Source organism: Parasteatoda tepidariorum, chromosome 9, assembly GCF_982258835.1.
Source record: "Parasteatoda tepidariorum strain Cologne lab strain chromosome 9, Ptep-v5.0, whole genome shotgun sequence".
Classification (NCBI taxonomy): domain Eukaryota; kingdom Metazoa; phylum Arthropoda; class Arachnida; order Araneae; family Theridiidae; genus Parasteatoda; species Parasteatoda tepidariorum.
The window spans coordinates 93,945,604-93,968,089 of record NC_141763.1 but is presented as its reverse complement, the minus strand read 5'-3'; the positions used below and the strand labels follow the sequence as shown (position 1 = coordinate 93,968,089).

General features: G+C 32.2%; 1 protein-coding gene across 1 annotated transcript in view; it reads right to left on the bottom strand.

Annotated features, from left to right (window-relative positions):
- Positions 1 to 9,555: 9,555 nt before the first annotated feature.
- Positions 9,556 to 22,486, bottom strand: part of LOC110283434 (pancreatic lipase-related protein 2-like) — a 36,351-nt gene continuing 23,420 nt past the window's right edge. The window contains exons 4-7 of the mRNA XM_071186086.2: positions 19,518 to 19,626; positions 13,606 to 13,722; positions 12,235 to 12,327; positions 9,556 to 9,867 (exon numbers count right to left, since the gene is read on the bottom strand). Coding sequence (XP_071042187.2) covers positions 9,617 to 9,867; positions 12,235 to 12,327; positions 13,606 to 13,722; positions 19,518 to 19,626 — 570 coding nt within the window. The 3' untranslated portion in view covers positions 9,556 to 9,616. The remainder of the gene's footprint in view (positions 9,868 to 12,234; positions 12,328 to 13,605; positions 13,723 to 19,517; positions 19,627 to 22,486) is intronic.

The window sequence follows — 22,486 nt, the reverse complement described above, 5'->3', positions numbered from 1 at the left end:
AGGTCCTTGGTCGAATAATGTTCCTGAAATCTGAATATTTTAAGAGAGTTTTGTACTTTTAAATGCCCACATAGCAGTAATAGATTTCTCTGATTCCTCATGCACATCATCAATTATCTTTAATATATAAATATTATTTCAGGTTTGAGTAAAATTATTTTTCACTACTTTACACATTGAAAGTTAATATAATTCTAAATCTAATTATGGAAAGTTAATATTATTCTAGATTTTAAAAAAAATAATAATGAGAAGGAATTATATTAAATTACATTATTTCATATCATCTATTGATATAACTTCATCATATCAATCAATATTATTTCATATTTTGATATCATTTCATCTCATCTATGATCTCATTTATAAATCATGTGAGTTATACATTTACGAGAGAGTTATACATCTCATATTTTGATATAATTTCATCTCATTTATAACTTACGCGAGTTATACGTCTGAAAGCAATAAAAATACATTACAAATGTTTTAAATTTATGATGAGGCAATTTTTGAAAAATAAAAATTAAAATTATTTTCCTCGAGGACTGACAAAAGCTTAATAAAATCCAATTATATGCGTTTAGACAGGTGCCTATTATCTTTGAACCGAATTTTTCTTAAGCTATACCGAAGATTAATTTTAATTAGATTATTTGAGGTAACTGAATTGACCTCAGATATATGTACAATATCTGGCAAATACAGCTATTTAATTTAAATAGTTTGCCGTAAGAGAAACATGAAATAATAAATTAAGGATTTCGAAATAAATGAAATTCATTCGGGAGTCATTTTAAGTTATGACATAGCAATTTAGAAACATAATAAAAAGGATTTATTTTCTGCCTGTCACACAACTTTTCGAGTAGAATAGTTATCAAATTAACGTATTTTCAGTTTGGATCTTAACTATTAAAAGTTGAGTAAAAATGTGCCTGACTTTACTTATTACGGCGTCATTAGTTAGTACAGCTTTAAGTGATAATTTAAGTGATAAATTCAGAAAAAGCAATCTTATCCGGACGATGCCTATAACCACAGTAAGTAAGTTTCTTTTTTAAAACTAGAATATAAACAATATTTATTGCATGATTATTAAATCAAAGATATTTAAACTATAGCTATACCGATATTTAAATTAGTTTTTGTGTGGATGACATAACTAAGAATGGTAACTTAATTTGGAGATGTTTAATATCACGATCATATTTTCACGTAGAGTGAATCTAGATCTGTCAAGAGAATTAAAGAGATTTATTAAGAACCGTCTAACGTACAGGAAACAAAATAACTGGCTTGAAACACCTGATCTTCTATATTACTAAATAACGGAACTGGAAATGACAAATTAGAACATTCTAGAAACTTTTAGAAGATACGGAAACAATAAAAAAAAACTCATTATTTATTGTTAAGCATTTAACTATTTTTACATTTACTTTGAGTTCTGAGGGTCGAACTCTACATCCTTGTCTCATAACGACGTGTCGCGTAAAGAATTTGTAATGACGTCATCATTCATAATTTGTAATATTTTATTTATTAGTTTAATACTTATATGAATTCGAATAGCAACAGTTTATCAGTTTATGTTTTTCATGGAGATTGTTAAAGCGAAAGCAGAGAGCACGCCGCACTTTACTATACTCAAAACTCAATTGTTAAGAATAGATGTGGATCACTTTTTATGACCTGTAAATATTATAATAAAGGTTTATAGAAAATTAGTAAGAGTTTTTCGATGCATCTGGCATTGTGGTGAAACCCGGACGTGATCGTTTGCATTTGATCGACATTTAAGTCAGATATTTTTATACTTTTATTTTAGAATTTTCCAAGTTTGGAATTCTAAATGGATCTACTCATAGTGAAAAGAAAGTCGGTAAGAGCTTCTTTTACTCGTTTATATAATATTTTAATTGCGGCTAGCGATAAAACTGAATTAAATTTTGAAGATTTAGAAAGTAAATTATCATCTTTGGAAAGACTTTCTATTGATTTATCGAAATTGGATGACGATATATGTAACGCCATTTTGACAGAAGTCGCCAAAGCAGACGATTTTGAAAAAGAATACTGTATCATTGAAGAATACAGAGAAAAGTTAGATTCTGTTCGTGTTCGTGTAAAAAGAATTCTTAATTCTCGTGAACTGAAAGAAAAGAAAGATAATTCGGTTGAAAATGAAAGAACTAAACTAGAGTTTCCGAAAATAGAACTTGTACATTTCAGTGGCGAGGTGAAAAATTGGCTGCATTTTTGGAGCCAATTCAGTAGAATACACGAAATTAAATTGATGGACGATGAAGATAAATTATCTTATATTATTATCTTATAAATCTTATTCAATGCGTGACAGCCGGAGGAAGAGCTCGTGAAATAGTGGATAGTTACCCTCCGACTGCCGATATTTATTGCAAAGTTATTGAGGGTTTGAAATCAAGGTTCGGCCGAGAAGAACTTTTAATTGAATATTATGTTCGGGAACTTTTGGAATTTATCGTTAAAAATGCTACAAATTTAAGGAATAAGATGGATATGACACAATTGTACGACAAATTAGAATCCCATTTTCGATCGTTGGAATCCATTGGCATGACATCTGACAAATATGCCGCTATGCTAGTCGATTTAGTGGAGTCATGCATCCCCGAAGAAAATCTACGAGTTTGGTTTAGAAGTCCTTTAATTAATAAAAAGAGAATTCTTATAGCGATAAATTGGCTCAACTGTTAACATTTCTAAGAACGGAAGTAGAGGGCGAAGAACGGATTGCTCTAGCAAAAACTGATTTTAAGCAAGTTGAAATAGTTGAAAAGAGACAAAAGCACAGAGAGACAGAATTTTATCCACCTACGACCAATGATTTAATATCTGGGTTTAAAGAAAAGGCAAAGTTGAACTGTATATTTTGTAACAAATTACATGAAAGTAAAGACTGTTTTAAGGTACAGAAACTGTCATTAGAAGAAAAGCGAGAAGCAGTCAGAAAATATAAGGGATGTTTTTTTTTCTTTGAAACCAGGGCTTTTATCGAGAAACTGCAGATTAACTGTACGCTGCATGGTCTGCGGAAAGAGGCACTGGGTAATAATGTGTCCTAATTTATCGCCAAGTCAGAAAGGGGGCGATTCAAGAAAGTCAAGAAGTGCCGCAAGATCTTGCTTTAGCCAATCACAATGTTTCAGAAGAAGTTTTGTTGCAGACTTTGCTTGTTGTGATAAATCATGGGGGAAAGCGTAGCATCGTTAGAGCTTTAATCTATACTGGCTCACAACGCTCTTATGTACAAAAATCCACAGTTGAACGAATGAAATTAAAACCTGTAGGGTTTGAAACTCTGAATCATGTGGTGTTTGGTGGTTGCATGACAAGATCTAAACACAATGCCTATAAATTAAATGTAAGCAGTGTTCATGCAAAAAAATTCAGAGATGCAAGTCTTAGACCAACCAGCCATTTGTGGAATGATACCAAGAACAAATTATGCATCTTATTTAAAACAGTTAAAAGAATTGTGTGGAAATTTATCCCGCCCTCCGCCGCCTGGTGGGGAGGGTTTTGGAAACGCATGGTACAAATGGTCAAAAAACTCTTGCGAAGAGTTTTGGGAAATGCCTCACTTAATTATGAAGAGTTAATGAGCCTTCTCTGTGAGTGCGAGGCCGTAATTAATTCAAGACCTTTATCTTATCTTTCCGAAGATAGAGAAGATTTGATGCCGGCAATGTTCTTACAAGAAATACGATCGGTGGGAGATTGATCAAATAGATTTGAAGAAAAGATGGAGATTTCAGCAAGCTCTTAGACTACAACTTAAGAAAAGATTCAGAATTGAATATCTCGGACTGTTAAAGCAAAGTAAAGAGAGGCCAAATTGTTTTCGACTAAGCATTGGAGACGTCCTCATTGTCAAAAATGACACCATAAAAAAAAACTCTGTGGCCAGTGGTTAAAGTGATGGTATGTAGGTACTTTTTATATCTGCTTTTTTCATAATTTAATAGATTAATTTATTTTTTGAAATTAAAGATAAAGTTAAAATTATTTATCTAAAAATGAAGTCTTTTTCTTAAGGTTAAATATTTGAAAAAATGGGACAAGTAACTGATACTCCCTGTAATTATACATAATTTTAATTTCACTTTCTATTAATCTTATTATAAAAACATGGAAGACCATTAAAAATTTATTTCAGTTTTTACTGATAATAAAAAACTTACTTATACCATAACAATATGCTGACAGAATTAATTGGTTGGTATTACTTCATTTTTAATGAATGTTCCTTATTGTCTGTTGCCTTAAATACACTTGCTTCACCTTTCTTAATAAAAGTTTTTACTTGTATTGCAGAAAAGATGAGTAAAAATTTTGAACAAGCTCCCGTTGGGGAAACTTTTAAATGGAGCATCGAAATGGAGAGCACATTTATTGAACTCTTGTAGAAAAAAGAGAACATTTGGAATGTAACATCCCGCCACCACAGGAAATATCATTTAAGAGCTCATAAAAAATTACTAATCGAAACTGCTTTTGGAATAAATTGTTCACTTTTATCAATTCTTGTTTTTCGTAATTTTTAAATAGTTTGTGTGTATTCATGTTGAACCTTTAACAAAATAGTGCCATTTAACAGCCTTCGTTTTTTTAAAAAATTCAGTTTCACATAAACTTTTAATTTTCTATAAATGGCAGGGTTCGTGATTTTTTTGATTTAAATCGGATTTTTTTGATTTAAATCAGATTTTTTTGATTTTTATTCAAATACGCTGTAAGAACTTTCATTTATGATTAAAAAAACTGTAAATGTTTAATCAAAATTAAATTAATGTTAAAACTATATTATAACAATATTTTAGAAGCTCTAACTTACTAAAATAATTTTTCATTATAATACATAGCTTTGAATGCATAGCAACCATTCTGAAATAAATGCATAATTGAAATTTAAAGAGTAGATGAAATAGAAAATTTAAAGAATACTTCAGGGGTCTATCTAGTTTTTTCTGAGAGGTACATCTATTTTGCGAAAACTTAGACATAAGTTGTGAAAATTAAAAATCATATAAAAAAATCAACACAAATATGGTAAAAATATGGATTTATCGTTTCTTACGAGACACAAAAATAAAATTTTAAGAAAAAAGTATTTTGTTAAATTATTCTACCGTTTTTCCTAAAGTTGAATTTGTGAAGGCACCGCTAACTATTAAAACAAAAGTTTCATTAGTAAACCATAATTTTAATTTAAAATTGTGATTTCTTCTCTTTTTTTTCTTGATTTTTAAAATGACAAAATAAGTGTAACAGATTGTGTTTATAAATGTAGACATTCATCAAAAAACAAATAAATATTTAATCTATATATTTTTATATTAAAATAATTATATTAAAATAATTATTTTTAATTTTACAACAAAATAGATAAGTTAAGCTAAAAAAATTTTTTTAAGAACTCTATGTACTCATTTGAATTTTTTTTCACAAAATTTCATTATAGAAAATCAGATAATGTCAAATATACTGTAAACATTATAACCTTACTGCGTCAAATAGACTTTGAAGAGAAGAATGCCACTATATCAGGAGAAAAATATCTGAATTCATGAGCCTTTTTTTTTTTCTTTTTCTACTTTTGGCATATTAGGGTAATTTCTTTTTTATATAACCTCAAGCTTCAGAAATATACATTTTCCACCAATAAAATATAATGTAGATTTTAATTCCACGCTTTTTCATTCAAAAGGAGGAATTTTAATTAACATTATTTGCATTATTTTTTGAAAAAAATCATGCTTATTAATTACTTTCTACAGCTATGCAAGTCTATATTAAAACAGCATTAAATGTTTACTTTAATCTGTACTTTCAATCTCAAGAATCAAAACATTTTTAAAAATGTAATTTCAAATGTGTTCGGATTAAACAAACACCAAGAACGAAAGTAATTTCGTTAACTAATATTAATTAATTCAGCAATTTATTTCAAATAAATTTTAAAACAAAGAAAACAAAATAATAGAAGTATCAATAATTTAAAACACTGATTTTTAACTTTTAAAATCGATATATATATTTAAAAAGAAATAATTGATTTAAATCAATGATTTTTTGAAAAAAATAATTTGATTTAAATCAAGCTGATTTAAATCAACAAACCCTGATAAATAGCACAATTTTTTTCAAACTAGAATATTTCACTAAACATATATATAATAATACATATCGAACTCTTAAAAAACTATTTTAATAATTTTTCAAAAACTTAAAGTTAACATCAAAAAAATTAATTGCATTAATTTGGTGCAAAAAATTATCAAACTCCTAAATTTTGTTCTTACTGTTTATTTTTACTTTTATATTAGATTTTGTTTTCTCCGGTGTAAAATATACATAGTAAATGTAAGTTGCAGAAAGCTATATTATGTTATTAAATATATGAAAAACTTAAAGGTAATTTATTTCAATAATTTAAAATAAGTACTATATGACTGAAGGTAAAGAATAATCTAAAAATATATTTATTAACTAAAGATAAAAATCAATTGCGACTTATGTGTTTAATTTATGGTAATAAGTGAAATTAATACAGCATGCAACGAATATATTTATAACAAAATGGTGATTTTTTTTTCCGAATTTATTTTTCCAATATTAAAACTAATTATATATTTTTGACTTTTATGTCAAAGATTGCACAAATAAAAACAAACAGTTCTCTCAATAAATTTTCTTAACGGCCTAATCTCTGTCTTCGTAAGCGTCATGCTTTACTCCAAAGTGTCCTTCTCTCATCTTTTTTTTCTTTATCATACTGTAAATGATAAAACTTGAAATTGCTAAAGGCCTGGTTTCTTAGGACAGGACGCCGTCAGCTGGAAATCAGCGCTAACCTCTGATTGGTCCATTTTTGAGTTTGATAGTATACGTCATCGAACGCTCATCTTGAACAACAATTGCCGTCCAAGTCAACTGCAGTTGGATTACAACGTGACGTTAACCACAGAAGCAATGGCGGACAACATCCAGCTGCACATTGAAATCAGACAAGATTTTGATTTTGACATTAAACATAGCTTCTTCATTAAACATAGCACTCTTCATTTAGCTCAGCTATAATGTGCTTTTTCTTGGACAAAGTCATTATTTGCTCTCTAAAACACTGGTCGACAATAACAAAATCAATACAAATTCAAAATAAATATTTGTTTACGTTATTAACGCATGCGCAATGAGAGATAATGTCTGCGTTGAACCGGCTGCTCATGCTGAGCTAACAAAAAAGTATTTTTTGGGCTTCAGCTCTACGTCAACTTTCCGCTGACGCCCAGATAAGGCGCTAGTACTAAGAAACCAGGCCTTGAGCTAACAAACCAGTATTTTGTTGGCGTCAGCGGGACGTTGACGTCCCGCTGAGTCTTTCGAGGAAAAATTTTATTCGTCTATGTATAAAGCGCTAAATCGCTAAAAAGAAAGAAATCACTCGTTTATCAATGGTCAACTCTTTTCAACCGTATGGCAACCATAGTTCAACTGTTTCAGGTGGTTATTGAACAGAAAGTCGAAGTTGGGGTTGAGTTGATGGTTGAATTGAACGAATTTTCGCTATGTGTGATATGACCTTTAGGGTTTTCAAGCGCGAAAAAAAATCCTTGAACAAAGCTAGTCTTAAGGTAAAATAATCTTAAATCTAGATAATTATAAGGTTTCTTTTCGCAACGTCTTGTATGCTCAGCTAAAATTTACCTTGTCATGACATTTTGATGGACAATGCTATTTGATACTATCATCGCTAGTGTGACGTCAGCTAAAACGTCATTATGGACCAAAAGGTCTGGTTTCTTAGGACAAGCGCCTTATCTGGGCGTAAGCGGGACGTCAACGTCCCGCTTACGCCAACAAAATACTGGTTTGTTAGCTCAGAGCCTGGTTTCTTAGATCTAGCGCTTTATCTGGACGTCAGCGGAAAGTTGACGTAGAGCTGACGCCAAAAAATACTTTTTTGTTAGCTCAGCGTGAGCAGTCGGTCCAACGCAGACATTATCTCTCATTGCGCATGCGTTAATAACGTAAACAAATATTTATTTTGAATTTGTATTGATTTTGTTTTTGTCGACCAGTGTTTTAGAGAACAAATAATGACTTTGTCCAAGAAAAAACACATTATAGCTGAGCTAAATGAAGAGTGCTATGTTTAATGAAGAAGCTATGTTTAATGTCAAAATCAAAATCTTGGCTGATTTCAATGTGCTGTTGGATGTTGTCCGCCATTGCTTCTGTGGTTAACGTCACGTTGTAATCCAACTGCAGTTGAGTTGGACGGCAATTGTAGTTCAAGATGAGCGTTCGATGACGTATACTATCAAACTCATAAATGTACCAATCAGAGGTTAGCGCTGATTTCCAGCTGACGGCATCCTGTCCTAAGAAACCAGGCCTTAAGTGACTATTTTACGTAAGTGACAATACTCTTTAAAAAATGCTCTAAAAATAATTTTTTACCCTTTTAGAATGAAAGGTATGAAACTGCAATATTTTTGCTTTATTGTATAAAGGTTTTCAGAGGAAACATTTTCGTGACATTGAAAAAAAATTCTGACACAAGGTTGACGTAAGGTTACGCACTTTATGGGCACGTCCTTTCAATTTAACTTTCAACGAAACAAACATCAAATGAATACGGAAGATTCCGCATGCTTGCTATAATGCTCAAAGACTGTTATAACTGACTGCGCTGTTTTATAGAAATAAGGGATAACACTCAGAACATGGTTAACCTTACACTTTATTTATGCTGTGATATTAGTTTTGATAAATTTCTTTTAGGCTCATGACCAGTTGGAATTTAAAAATTACAGAAAAATTGCATGAATGGAAAAAAATTAGTATAAATTTAAACACATATGACAATCATAAAACTTCCTAGAATATTAAGCCAATTCACACATCTCCTCGTTAGCATAACATAAGCGGAGGGATACACCGGAAGTTTTGTAAATTACTTCCGATTGTAGGAAGCATGTTATTGTTTAAATTCAGTCAACCATCGAAAAGGATATTCATATCTTAATTTTCAAATTTCTTTAAATTGTATCAAATAAATTTGCAATCTATATTTTCGATCCACTCTTGTTCTGTTAATCATAGTAGGAATTCGTGTAATTATTCTCCCTGTGTTACGCGTTGGTGGTGAATATTGTGGTTGATGGTGACTACTCTACACCAAGTACACCTACTCTACAGCATTCTGGGAGTTTCTTCTGCGTCAGAAATCGAAAACGATTCAACTCACGAGTTCTTGATTGTACACCATATGCTAAATCTATCCACTATTACCTAAAATGCTTAATAGAATATTTCGGCTCAAAAAATTGCCTCGATCTTTTGTTTCTCGAATTTGTCATGGTTCACCATTTCTGGATTTCGTAAGAAGAATAACTAGCAAGCTTACAAAATTACAAAAAATATACGATATTTAAAATAGTGTTTAAATTCAGAGGTGTGACAGCTGGCCATGTAAATTAATGAAGAATACTACTGAAATGAATGCAATCTAAATCATAATTTAATGAGGATTCATAACTACATAACAATCGGAGGATTAGAGAAATTATTTGGCTTCACAGTAGGGAGCTTTACCGCTGGTGTCCAAGAAATAATTGAGCTGATAGGGTGGTTTGACAGCGTGGAATCCTATCCTGTTCTTGTATGGGGTGTTCTTGCAGTGACCATCCTTAAATGCTTCGTAGGAGAAGCATGCATATGAAGTGTACTTGCAAGTATTGATGGAAGACTTGAAATAGTCTACAGATCTCCTGTGGCTGCATAAAGGGCCGGACTGAAGACCAGAGTAGCCGCGAGCTACAAATAAGCATTAATAATAAAACTCTGACAAACTCTAGTATTCACACCATATATCAAAAAAGAAAAGAAAAGAAAAAAACTCTACCGGAAGTCGTGAGATTCTCTTCTGACGTCATAGAATTGGCGCGACTATTTCTTTTTTGACGTTCCGATCTTGTTTGTATATACTTGGAATATTCAGTTGTTCTAAATTTAATTTTAATGTCGCGTTTTCACAAAGAAAAATGTTTTCTTCATATTTTAAAATATCAGATGACGGTAGGATAAAAAAGTACTTTTGTTCATATGCAATTACGAGATCATTGACCTGCGGATTTACGCAATTTAGTTTATGCGAGCACTACCTGAAACTGCTAATAGGAGTTGAAAGAACCTTTACAAGTACTGCCCCCTACCGTTGAAGACATGAAACACAGTCGGAAACAAGGTGAATACACCGTTTCAAGTCAAGAAAAGACAATTGCCTGTGTAAGATTTAAGTAATCATCCGCGACTGCATATAGTTCCGTTTACTTTTGTTATCAATTTCTACAACTATACTTTCGAAAACAGTATAAAAACTTTTAAAAGTTAAGCACGTCAACAAATATTTAATTCGTGTTATCGCTTACGATATACATAATAAATTTTTTTGAAAAAAGATTATTTTTTCGTTGTCATTCTGAAACAATGGACTTGGCGATATATTTCCATAAATGAGTAGCACATTTGTACTTGTAAAGGAAACAACTATATGACGTTACGAGAGCATTGGATTTGATTGGTTCACTAAAAATAGCGTGTCTTATGCCGACATACCCTTAACAAATAGAATGCGAAATAAAGAATTTTTACTTTTGTTACACTGAAGAAGGAAATCGTCTGCAAGAAACAATATTTAATATTCTTTCATTGGTTTCTTCAAATTAGAGTAGGCGATGTTGATATTCGTTCGCACTGGGAGCTTGGCATATATTTGGCGTGCACTTAAATACAAACAGGTCCTCTCCATAAGGATAACAGGTATTTCTTAACTTACAACAGATTATAAAGTAGACATTCGTAACAACATTTTTCTATTTTCTTAGAAACGCTTAGGTCACATTTATTACCAATTTGAATTAAACAATTTTTCTACCTAATTACGATTAAAGATCCTTTTGTGTCGTGGTGATAAAAGTAACAAAAGGAAATATGATAAATGAAAATAAGTAACTACAAATTTGTGATTAAGTTAAGTGATATCATTTATTTCTTTGACTTTTGACTTAATATTGGAAATAAATAAAAAATTTGTTTAGAAGGCAGTTTTTCTTCCTAAGTGACAAATAACATAACCAATAAACTTCAAAATAAAATAAACATGTTTTATATAACTTTTCCTTTTAAATATTGTATTGAATATTACCGCTGAAATATAATTTTCAAATGAAGAAATTCATTCTCCACTTCCTTCAGTTTTCATATTACAAATAATTTGTAAAGAATTGTTTCGGAATAAACACTTTCGAAATTTTTTGTTTTGTTTATGGTTTAAAAAGATTCTTTATAGACATAAGATAATTTTTATACATTGAGGGGAAAATATTATTTCCTAAAGTTTCAAGCTATGTACAAAGTTGAGGAGTGCATTCACTAGAAATTATTGCAGTGGTTAATATAGGAAAATGTCAAGTGTCTTATGTCCTCGAACAATAAGCAAAATAAATGTATGCTTCTGCCAATAATTATATAACCGTCGTTGAACAGTCGATCCAGTTCTGAGTTTACTACTACCAATGTTCACATTCGTAGCCTTGTAATTTTGAACCTAATCCAGGAGGCTAGGAAAGTCCTCTGTATCGCCAATTGCTGGGACTTGAGCCCGGTTCACCTTATTGAAAGGCGAACCCTCTAACCCCTGAGGCATCACGGCTCACGCGTTATCCTATAACAGTCGTTGAACAGCCGACTCAATTTTTGAGTTTATGACTACCAGTGTTCAACTCCGTAGACTTGTAATTGTGATTGCAATCCAGAAAACAAGGAAACTCCTGGATCAAATATTGGGAGAAATTTGTCTTCGTAGAGGACTTTCCGATAGAACTATGCCGTATTTGCGTTAACGTGAAACCGTGAAAACCTCTGACAGTTAACTGGATGGCAAATAGACTCAAATCCATGATCCGTCTACCACTGAGGATATTTTTACTTTAGCAATGTGGTAGGTTCGAGCCCAGTGCTGAATTCGTATCGACCAGCCATAGGTGGGATTTGAACCCGGTTCACCTCATTGGGAGGCGAACGCTCTATCCTCTGAGCCACCACGGCTCAAACACTACTTATCATACAAATTCCATACAGGATGAAATTGATTAACCTGTAAGTATTGAAATGAAATCTTACGACGTTTGGTAGGTTTGTATTTGCAGCCTGGTTGACGATTACCACCGTTGGGGGAGAAGACGGCATGCCCAACCATATCATCTGTGCCAGATCCTTCAAAGGAGAAATTAATATATAATAAATTAGTTTAGAACCACGGGATAGATAGGAAAAACAAGCATGGATACAAGCATTAAATACATGGATATCAAAAAACTATATAATGAAACTTCGTAAAAAATCATCGTAAAAAAATCAGCATAAAAGAGGTGATCGTGAAAAAAACTATCAATACAATTTAGACATAGTGTAAAACCATTTGATGACGGGATCCCCTTCAATCGATTCTTGTATGATTAAAGCGTTCATTGGGAATTTCAAGGTTTAGTATACACGGTTTACTTTATTCTTTTGACTTGGAGATGCAATCTCTAGCGTTTTCGAGATAATAGTTGCAAACGCGCGTTTATCGCTGAGGCAGACAGACTCTGGTCAGGGCAGAGTGGTTTTACTGTTTGCTTCAAATCCCTGAAATTAGCAAAATATGAATGCCTGTTTAAATATAATGCGCTGCAAAGTGGATAAGCGACATATAGTGCATATATTTTTTATTTACATACTTCATTTACTTAAGTATTTTTTGTTTGAATTTATGTTCCCATCTCGTGTAACAACAGTGTAAAAGGAATTAATCAGAAACTAGTCTGACAAGAATGTCTGAATTATTCTCTATTGGATACACGCTTAATAGGTCCTTCAGATCCCCAGACCTGAATTCAATAGAGAACGGTTCACGATACCTGGCCTACAAATCGCCGCTTTGTGCTCTTCTCCACGATGATGATCTGTAACAAAGTAACTCCGTGTTTATTTCTTGGTCTCAATTTCAGCGTGCCTGTAATTTTATTTAAAAAAAAAACAAAATTGGTGCTGCCCAAAAAAATACAAAGTATATGCATATTAGTGGTCATATAGTAATATACATAAACGAGAAAAAAAATCGTTGTCGATGTTATATCAAATAACTAGTGAGGACGGCGATATTCTGAACATTAATACCAGTTTTCTTTAGAAACCAAAATTAGTGCTGCATAAAAATATATTTTTCCCATGTAAACACCGACAGCCCTGAGATATCTAAGCGAATATTCTTTTCATCAGTTAATTTAGATAATATAATAGACTCCTTTTAGTTTTTGCATAGGCTATTCCGGCTCTTGCGCGATTAAAATAGACACTCAATTCGAAAAGATTTGAGGCTCAAGCAAAAAAGTGAAAATCTAACCTTTCGGGATAATTTAAATCTCGTTTGGAGGAAAACATCAGCGATTTAACTTGTACTTTCTGATTACTTGTGACGTAGGAAATGAAATATGAGCGTATTTTGCTTACCCTCATAAAGATTTTTTCCTGCATTCGTCTGTATAACATCAACAAAGATAGCATCACTCCTATCTAAACGAACTTCTTTGGGTGCATGATCAAAGTATGGACCTGCTGGATCTAAGCCTACAAAATAGATAAAAACAATTCATAAAATTTTATATAAGAGCACGAAGTTACCAAATTTTATAAAAGTGTAAGAGAAATTGTTTTAATAAAGGGTATGAACTTATCAAGCTTAATTTAATTATAAGGAATTAAAAAAATTTAAAATCTAAGAATTTACCAATTTTTGTTGTATGAAATTATCAAATTATAAAGTGCTGATAAAGAGCACAAATCTTATGAAGCTTTATTAAATTATATAAATGCAAAAATTTCAATGAAGAGTCAGGAAATTTTATAGTTTTTTAAGAACTACGAATAGATCTGAAAATTTAAATTTTCAGTTAGAAACCAGTGGCCGGTAGACTCTAATAAGTTTGCAGTGATTTTTTTCCTTAAGCCTAATGACTTAAGTCACTTTTTCCTCAGGTCAATACCGATACCTATAAGGTATTTTTTATTTCATAACCATTTTTTTCTTTTCTTTACTTGGATTAAATTTTATTTGCTTAAAAAACTCTATTGGAAATAATCTGCGGCAATAAAAAGTAAATTCAAACAGAGGAACATTATGAATATGTGACAAATTTCTGTTAAACATACTAAATTGACTTCTCCGAGCTAGAAAATTTGATGAGCAACAAGAAAAAAAAAATCAAAAAGAAGGATTGGAAAAAGTGACTGATTGTTCATTTAATTTAAGTCGCCGCTTTTTTCTGCTGACTCGCCACGTGATGAGTAGTTATTTTCAGGTCTATATACGAACTATCTGCGAAGTTTGATTAGAAATTGCGGATTTTTTTGAAGAAATTCCTTACGATGTCAAAAGATTTCGTTCGGAGTTGTGGTGGCTTAGGGGATAGATCATTCGCCTTCCAATGAGGTGAACCCTATTCAAATCTCAGCAATTTCTGGTCAATATGAATTAGGCACCCGGCTCCCACTGACCACAGTGCTGAAGAAAAACATGTTCAGTGAATGATGGATTATGCGTTAAAGTCCCCTTGCTGTCAGGTTCACCGAGGGAGGTTTCCGTAGTTTTCTTTTTCATGTAGCGTGAATGCAGTTTAGTTCCACCAAAAAGTCCTCCATGAACTTAAATTTCTTCGAATACTTCATCCAGGAGTTCCCTTGTCTTCTTGATTTGGTTCAAAATTACAAGGTCACAGAATTGAAGATCAGTAGTCACAAACCCAAAAATTGGGTCGTCTGTTCAACAACAATTGTAAAACATTTCATACTAACACCTGCTCTGTTTAAAATGGCTCTTAATCTCATAAAAACTAATTTTTTGTCGCAAGCAACTATTATTGGATAGAGTCTTTTTTTCAAATATATTTTTCTTAACGCTGACATCTAGATAATCAAGCCAGGACAAGAGTGTTTTAATTGAAACAGCGATAACAATTAGTTTAATGCGGGGTGTCCATCTCTTGTCCACAGAAAGCAAAGGAAATGGACGGAAAATTTCCCGACGGATTTTCGTTGTTGCCAAACTTTGAATTTCTATTTTATTTATCATTTAGGCACTCTAACCAGCAATGGTTTTATTTTATTTTATTTTATTTTGAAACCGTCGTTGAACAGACGACCCAATTTTTTGGGTTTGCGATTATTAATGTTCAGCTCCCTTGCCTTTTAATTTTGAACCCAATTCGGAACACAAGGGAAATACTATATCAAGTGTTGGAAGAAATTTGACTTTGGGGAGATCTATTTTTAATTAAACAAGCCTGCACTTGCTTTGTATCATATATGGCAACGTTACTTTTAAAAAGTAACGAGTAAAAGTACAAGTATTTTTAAAAAAAGTAACGAGTAAAAAGTAAAAAGTTCTTATTTTAAAAAGTAACGAGTAAAAAGTGCAAGTAAAAGTACAAGTATCAAACAAAAAAAGTAACGATTTAAAAGTACATTTCTAGGAAATCGAAAATTCAAAGTAACCTAAAATTTTATTGAATAATATTCTTATGTTCTTTTAATGTTTTTGCAAAATTGTTGTTATTTATTTAATTATTTTTAATTTTGAAAGTTATGGACATTAATTTATTTTTAAATTCGGAAGAATATTATAATATAATTTTATAATATAATCGTATAATATAATTTTAAAATCAAATATAATTTTAATATCAAACTTTTTATGGATTTGCACGAAAAAGAAATTTTATCTAAAATTTGAAAACTGCTTCAAGGAAAAGAAATAAACTTATTAAATATTTACGAGCAAGCAAGTCCCTTTAACTTTAAAATATCGTTGGCGCGACTTATAGTACACAATTATAATTAATAAAACTCAATATTGTTGATTAATGAGAAACGAATATCAAAATTTACTGAAACGGCAGTTCTTTATTCTTTCCCTAGTCTTATTAACTATTCCCTAGTTTATATTAACTTAAAGAAAGTCTTTTTTTTTATTTAAATAAGAATTTATATTCGCTAATTCAAAATAAATATTTGTTAATTAATTTAAATTAAAAAAAAAGATAAAAGTGGTAGAAATCATATTATTACGGAATAAAATCTAATTCGAATGTGACAAAGCTCCTTCAATAGTGAACATTTAAAATACCCAGAAGTCAAAATTATTTGTTTACATATAAAAAGGAGCTTAGATTTATGTTAATTTTAGAACTATAAATTTTTTTTTAAAATCTTGTTTTTATTTTCGGTAACTTTATTTTATAAATAAATTACCTTGTTCGCGACTAATTTGATAAACATTATAACTTATGTTAGAAAATAAATTTAAAAAAAAATGCATTCATATACAGGAAACCCCTATAAATCCAATAAACTACAAATTATATTTTGTTTTTAAATAAAAATTTTTTTGTTTTAAAATATTTCATAATGGAAATTTTTGGATTTGTAATAACGATGTGCAATACTAAATTCACTCATAATAAAACATTAAGAGCAAAAGTTTTATTTTAAAATTTTATGATATGAATAACTAATACGTTTACGTAATAGTATATATGTTACGTTTAATATAATTTTAAAAAAAATATTTTGTTACAAAATAAAAAAAATTATAATATTTTAGATTTTTTTTAATGCATACTACATATCCATTAAAAAAAGTATTGTTTTTATAATTTAATACTTTAAAGTTAAAAAATGTAAAACTTGCGCCAAAATTTTTTGTAATAGTAATATGAAATTAGTTATTTAAAGCATCCAATGCGCACACATTGTTAACAAAATTTTTAATTAACATATTTAAATGAATGAAGAATGCTTCAAATAAATATGAAATGTTATTTTATAAATAGAAAATAATTAGATATTAAAATTTATATGAAATATAAAATTTTTATGAATAATTAGGTATTAAAATTTTTTAGAAAGCTTACCGAGTTTTAGAAAAAAGTAACGATTTCATTCGACTTTTCCGTTACAAATACTTGTACTTTTTCCCTAAAAAAGTAACGAAAGTACAAGTAAAAGTACTAAATTTAAAAAGTAACGAAGTACAAGTAAAAGTACGTACTTTTTACTTGTACCGGCGGTACAAGTAACGAAAGTAAAAGTACTGCCATATATGCTTTGTATGGGGAGGAAAATCACAAAAACCTTATCTAGCGTGAAGACATTGTTAACTATAACCCATAATAGGCCCAGCACTGCGGATATTTTACGTCAGCACTGTGGTCGGTGAAAGCCGAATGCAGACTTTGTATCTTCACGAAATCGCTGAATTCGTAACCCAGTCTCCTCATTGGAAGGCGAACGCTCTATCCCCAAGAGATCACGGCGCAACTAGTAACATTCTTTCCTCGTCCATGGCACTGTTGGGGTCATGTTACTGTCACTCTTCTCCAATCAGAGCCCACGCTAAGGATTTCAAATTATTAGCCAAATATCAAAAGTATTCGCCAATTTTCAAAGGTCTTCGCTAAATGCAAATCTTAACAAATTTTCATAATTAATATTTTTCTCACAGGAAACTATACTGGTTATCATAAATTAAGGAAAAATCACAAAAATAGCGATAACTCTTTCAAAAGTAAGCCAAACCGTGCAAAATTTGCATATGTTGTCCACTAAAAGTAGCTGAGTAAAATTGCAATATGCAAATTAGTGGCGCTGCACTCGGCTTACGTCATCTGCCTGGAGCATAAAAGTCCAAGTTTGAGAGAAAGCACACAAATTTTACTGTGATTGCGACATTGAAAATCTGAGATAGCCAATTCGTAATAATGACCTCTAGGCATCATTTGCCTGAAGAACTACGATGGAGAGCCATCGGGAGACTAGAGGCAGGGCAGAGTCAATCAGAAGTGGCCAGATGGCTAAATGTGAGTCCATCTGTGGTTCATAGACTTTGGAGGCAATTTCAAACCACAGATTCGGCATCTAGGAGGTTCAGTCAAGGACGGCCAACTGTTACGACCAGTGCCGATGACCGATATTTGACATTAAGTGCACGCAGGAATAGAACCGCTACTCCGACACATCTTAGATCCTCTCTTGCTGCAGCCACCGGAAGGTTGGTGTCAACGTCAACTGTGCGCAGAAGGCTCCACGAAGGTGGTCTGTATGCGAGACGACCAGCCATTTGCGTGCCGCTCACATCACGCCATAGGAGAGACCGTTTGCAGTGGGCCCGACAACATGTCCACTGGACGTCAGATCAATGGAGGCCTGTTCTCTTTACGGATGAGTCCAGGTTTAGTCTAGAAAGTGACAGTAGACGTTATTTGATATGGAGAGAACCTGGGACCCGTTATCATCCATCAAACATCCGTGAAAGAGATGCATACGGAAGAGGCAGTGTCTGTGTTTGGGGAGGCATATCCTTAGGAGGGCGCACATACCTTCATGTCTTTCCAAGGGGAACCGTGAATGCTCAGGTTTATCGAGACAACATCCTTGATGCTTATGTGCGCCCATATGCCGGGGCAATTGGTGATTGCTTCCTGTTACAGGACGATAATGCAAGACCACACAGAGCTCGCATTGTTGATGATTATCTTCAACAGGAAACAATTACTCGCATGGAGTGGCCAGCTCGATCCCCGAACTTGAATCCTATCGAGCACGTTTGGGATGCTCTAGGGAGGCGTGTATCTGCCATCAATCCGCCCCCTCAGACCCTTGCCACGCTTGCAACTGCTTTACAAGAGCAATGGCTCTCACTTCCTATTGAACTGATAGACCGCATAATTGAAAGCATCACACATCGCTGTTTGTGCTGTATTGCTTCTAGAGGCAATCATATTCCATATTAAAGGTACTTTTTCTATTGCAAACCGATACTTCCAATTTGTTTATTTTATACATGTGCTAATTTCTATACTACTATTAATGTCTGATAATTTCTTTTTATGTTGTTTAATACCTTACTATGTGTTGTATATTGTGGGTAAGTTTCATAAAATTCCATGTGTAATTTCTTGAGTTATCGCGATTTTTGTGAATTTTCCTTAATTTATGATAACCAGTGTATTTTAGGGTAGTTTAAGACTTATATTTTATTTGGATCCAATTCTAATTAGTTATGCAGAGTATTTACACTGTAATCGAATAAAAAATACTGATTTGTTTAGAAAAATTTATTTTGACGTAATTTTAATTTCTTTCAAGTGGAAAAAATCATTCTCCTGTACTTTTACCCCAACAGAATTTCATTCGCCAAATTTACGATTTTATCGCATTTGGCGAGGGGGCGAATGCTCAGCACGGGCTCTGATAATTGTGAGGTTTTTCAATTATTTATTAATTTTTTTTCTGGAGTACTTTCTTAAACTTAATCAATCTGATTGTGAAACAAAGCATCGTATCTGATGCAATTTAAATTTCCATACCTGTGATTCTGCCCAGATTATTAATTCTCTCTCCAATGTAACTAATCAGCTGACCACCAAGACTGAGACCAATAAGATGGATGTTTTCTGGTTCCAATCCAGTTTGATTCTATACAAATAGAAGGGATGAACTTAACATTTTGTTGGCTGGTTTTTTTATACAAAAACTATATCGTGTCACCTGCTTTTTTTGTAACTGAATATAGAAGTAAAGTGAAATATTCTAAGCGATGCGGGAAGTTTTAGAAAAATTCTATATCGCCCTGGATTTTATAAGTTGAAATAGAAAATGCAAGTGCAATGCCGAGTTAACTCGTTATCAGGCAACAACGTTTAGGCACGAAAAGACGAATTCACTCGCTAGCGGCTGTTAATAATGTGTTAAGTTTAAGAATGTGTTATTTAACATTTTAATGAATTTTAGAAAATTCTATATATTAGAGGGATTTTGCATTCTTTAAATAAGCATGGGTTTCACGACCCTTTTGTGCATAAGTGATTTTTCTTTCTTTTTCGAATCAGACTCAGTTTACAATACCGTTTGATTTCTTTACGTTAAGATTATTTATCTAGGGTTGATTTACAATTTGAAATAATGCCATTCATCTAATTATATTTTTATAAATGCTCCGATTCAGACTGTTAGCTTAAAGTTTTGTGCATCTGTGAAAAAGTTAAGATAGGAAAAAATATGATATGATGGAACAAAGTTAAAATATGAAGAATTTATGATCTATTATTTTAATAAAGCTACTTCTTTATTAGGACTCTGAAAAAAAGTTCAAAAATATTCACTGATTTTAATGTTTATTTATTTAGATAAAAACAATTGTATGAAATTGGCGTTTAAAAAAAATAAGCAAACTTGAATTAACTTGGTTCTTACTTTCAAAAATTCACTATAATCAAAATGAATATCTATCACCATTAGAGTTCCGTTCTTTTTTGTTGTTGTTGTTTCTAATCCTCAAGAGGTCCATCCTAATTAGACCAAATCCATAAGTTCAAAAATGTTCAGAAAGTCTAAAAACAGATGAGGTTATGAAGAAACCTCGTCGATCTTAAAATCGATACAGTTTAGAATATGCTCGGGCGAAGCCTGGGCAGTCCTACATTTACTGCAAAGTCCAAAAGTCTTTTGCCTCTGAATAGACGAGAGACACCTCAAGTGACCACTTGCAAAGTGAGATAAACAAGTCTGATGGATTCTAGGTCCCTCAGAAAGCAAGGCACTTCCAGGTCATTTTCTGAAATACCAACTATGCGGAAGAGGAAACCTCCAGAGGTCCATAAACATTTTTTTGCACTCTGCAAAGGCCTCATTGAAAGTGGAAGGTAAATTTGTCTGTAAAGATTCCAAATAAGCATCTTTAGCCAGTGAGTCCGCCATCTCGTTACCTTTGATTCCAACGTGTGATGGAATCCATTGGAAGTGTACCCCAAAGTCCGCTGAGAGCCTGAAGAGCATTCCCAAAATTGAAGCCGCAGCCTTGTCTCCATTCATCCAGTTGATAAGGTGTTGGTTTGAAGATTTGTAATCCGTCAGTATCCATATATGCTTAAAGTCAGGCTCAGCAATATTCTCAACATGTCTTAGGCCATTTTCAATCGTAAAAGCTCAGATCTGAAAACCGAGCAAAATTCTGAATTTCTAAATTTGAGACTCTATGTATACGTGGGTGTTTCAATAAAAACCCCACTACTTGAATGACCTTCGTTGCTCTTGCTGCCATCTGTGTATAGTTTTAAAGCAACTGTTGGTATTTGGCTAATAGTTTCAAGAGCCATTTGTCTCATAAATTTTGGGTTGTCTTTACTTTTTTGGACCGTTCAACAGCTCCGTGAGGAAATGGATACCAGAAAAATCAGTAACAGGGCTAAAACATGGCCACACGGAATGATGTTCAATTTGGCAGGGATATTGCAAGTCTACAAGGTGAATTGAAACAGCCAAAGAGAAGGGACTGTTCCTCTTCAGTCTATGGTTATTTTTCCAATTTTTGAGATAGGATGAGATTCTGTTCTGGTAACCAAAACTGATGAGCTTACTGAAGTATTTCTTGAGACTGAAGTTCCTTCTCATGTATAAAGGCTGGAGGTCAGATTCAAACAGAACAATTTTATCTGGACAGCTGCTGCTCAAACCTACAATAATTTTTGCCGCTCTAATTTGAACTCTTTTCAATCTATTCAGGTTTGTCTCTGAAGCACAGGAATAAATATTGTTCATTCCGTTCTTTTTTATCAAGATGAAATGTGAATTTATAGATAAAAAATAAAGCTTTATATTAATTTTGACACCTCAACTATGGTTTTTTACTTTCGTTAGAGTATGAAAAATATGCCATTCAATCTAATATTTAAAAATACCTGCTTTATAGGTATAGAAACAAGAAACAACGATTCAAACAAAGAAAAAGAATACCAAATATTTAAATTTATAATAACAGAACTTCCTTTGAAAGAAACGCGCAAAGTTGCAGAATTTTCATAAGAAAGAATAATTGAAGCAATAAAGAAAAAGAAAACAATGGAAATTAAAATACGGTTACCGAAGCTGACGTCTTCAGGGGGTACTAGCTCCGGAAGTTATAAAAACAAAACCTTTTCGATTGAGAGAGCCAGACAAATGTCAAAAATTGCTCTCTCGGTACACCGAAGGTTTTGCAAAAGTCAAGGAAGAAATATAAAAAAATCAAATCAGAAGAAAAATTTAAACAAAATCATGAGAATATAATACAAAAGTGAGAATACAAAAACACGCAGTAAACTAGTCAAGCACCAAATTGATGGAACTAACTCAATGTAACTCATGCAAAAGAAGCGTTTGAAATATAAGAAAACAGCGCCCCCTATTTAAATGCGCAGTAGAAGGAAAAATAGGATAGGAAAGGTAAAGATCGCGTAACAAATTAATATAATGTTTAACTGGGGCTGCTCAGTCAAGACTTTAATTTCGCTCTGTTAAA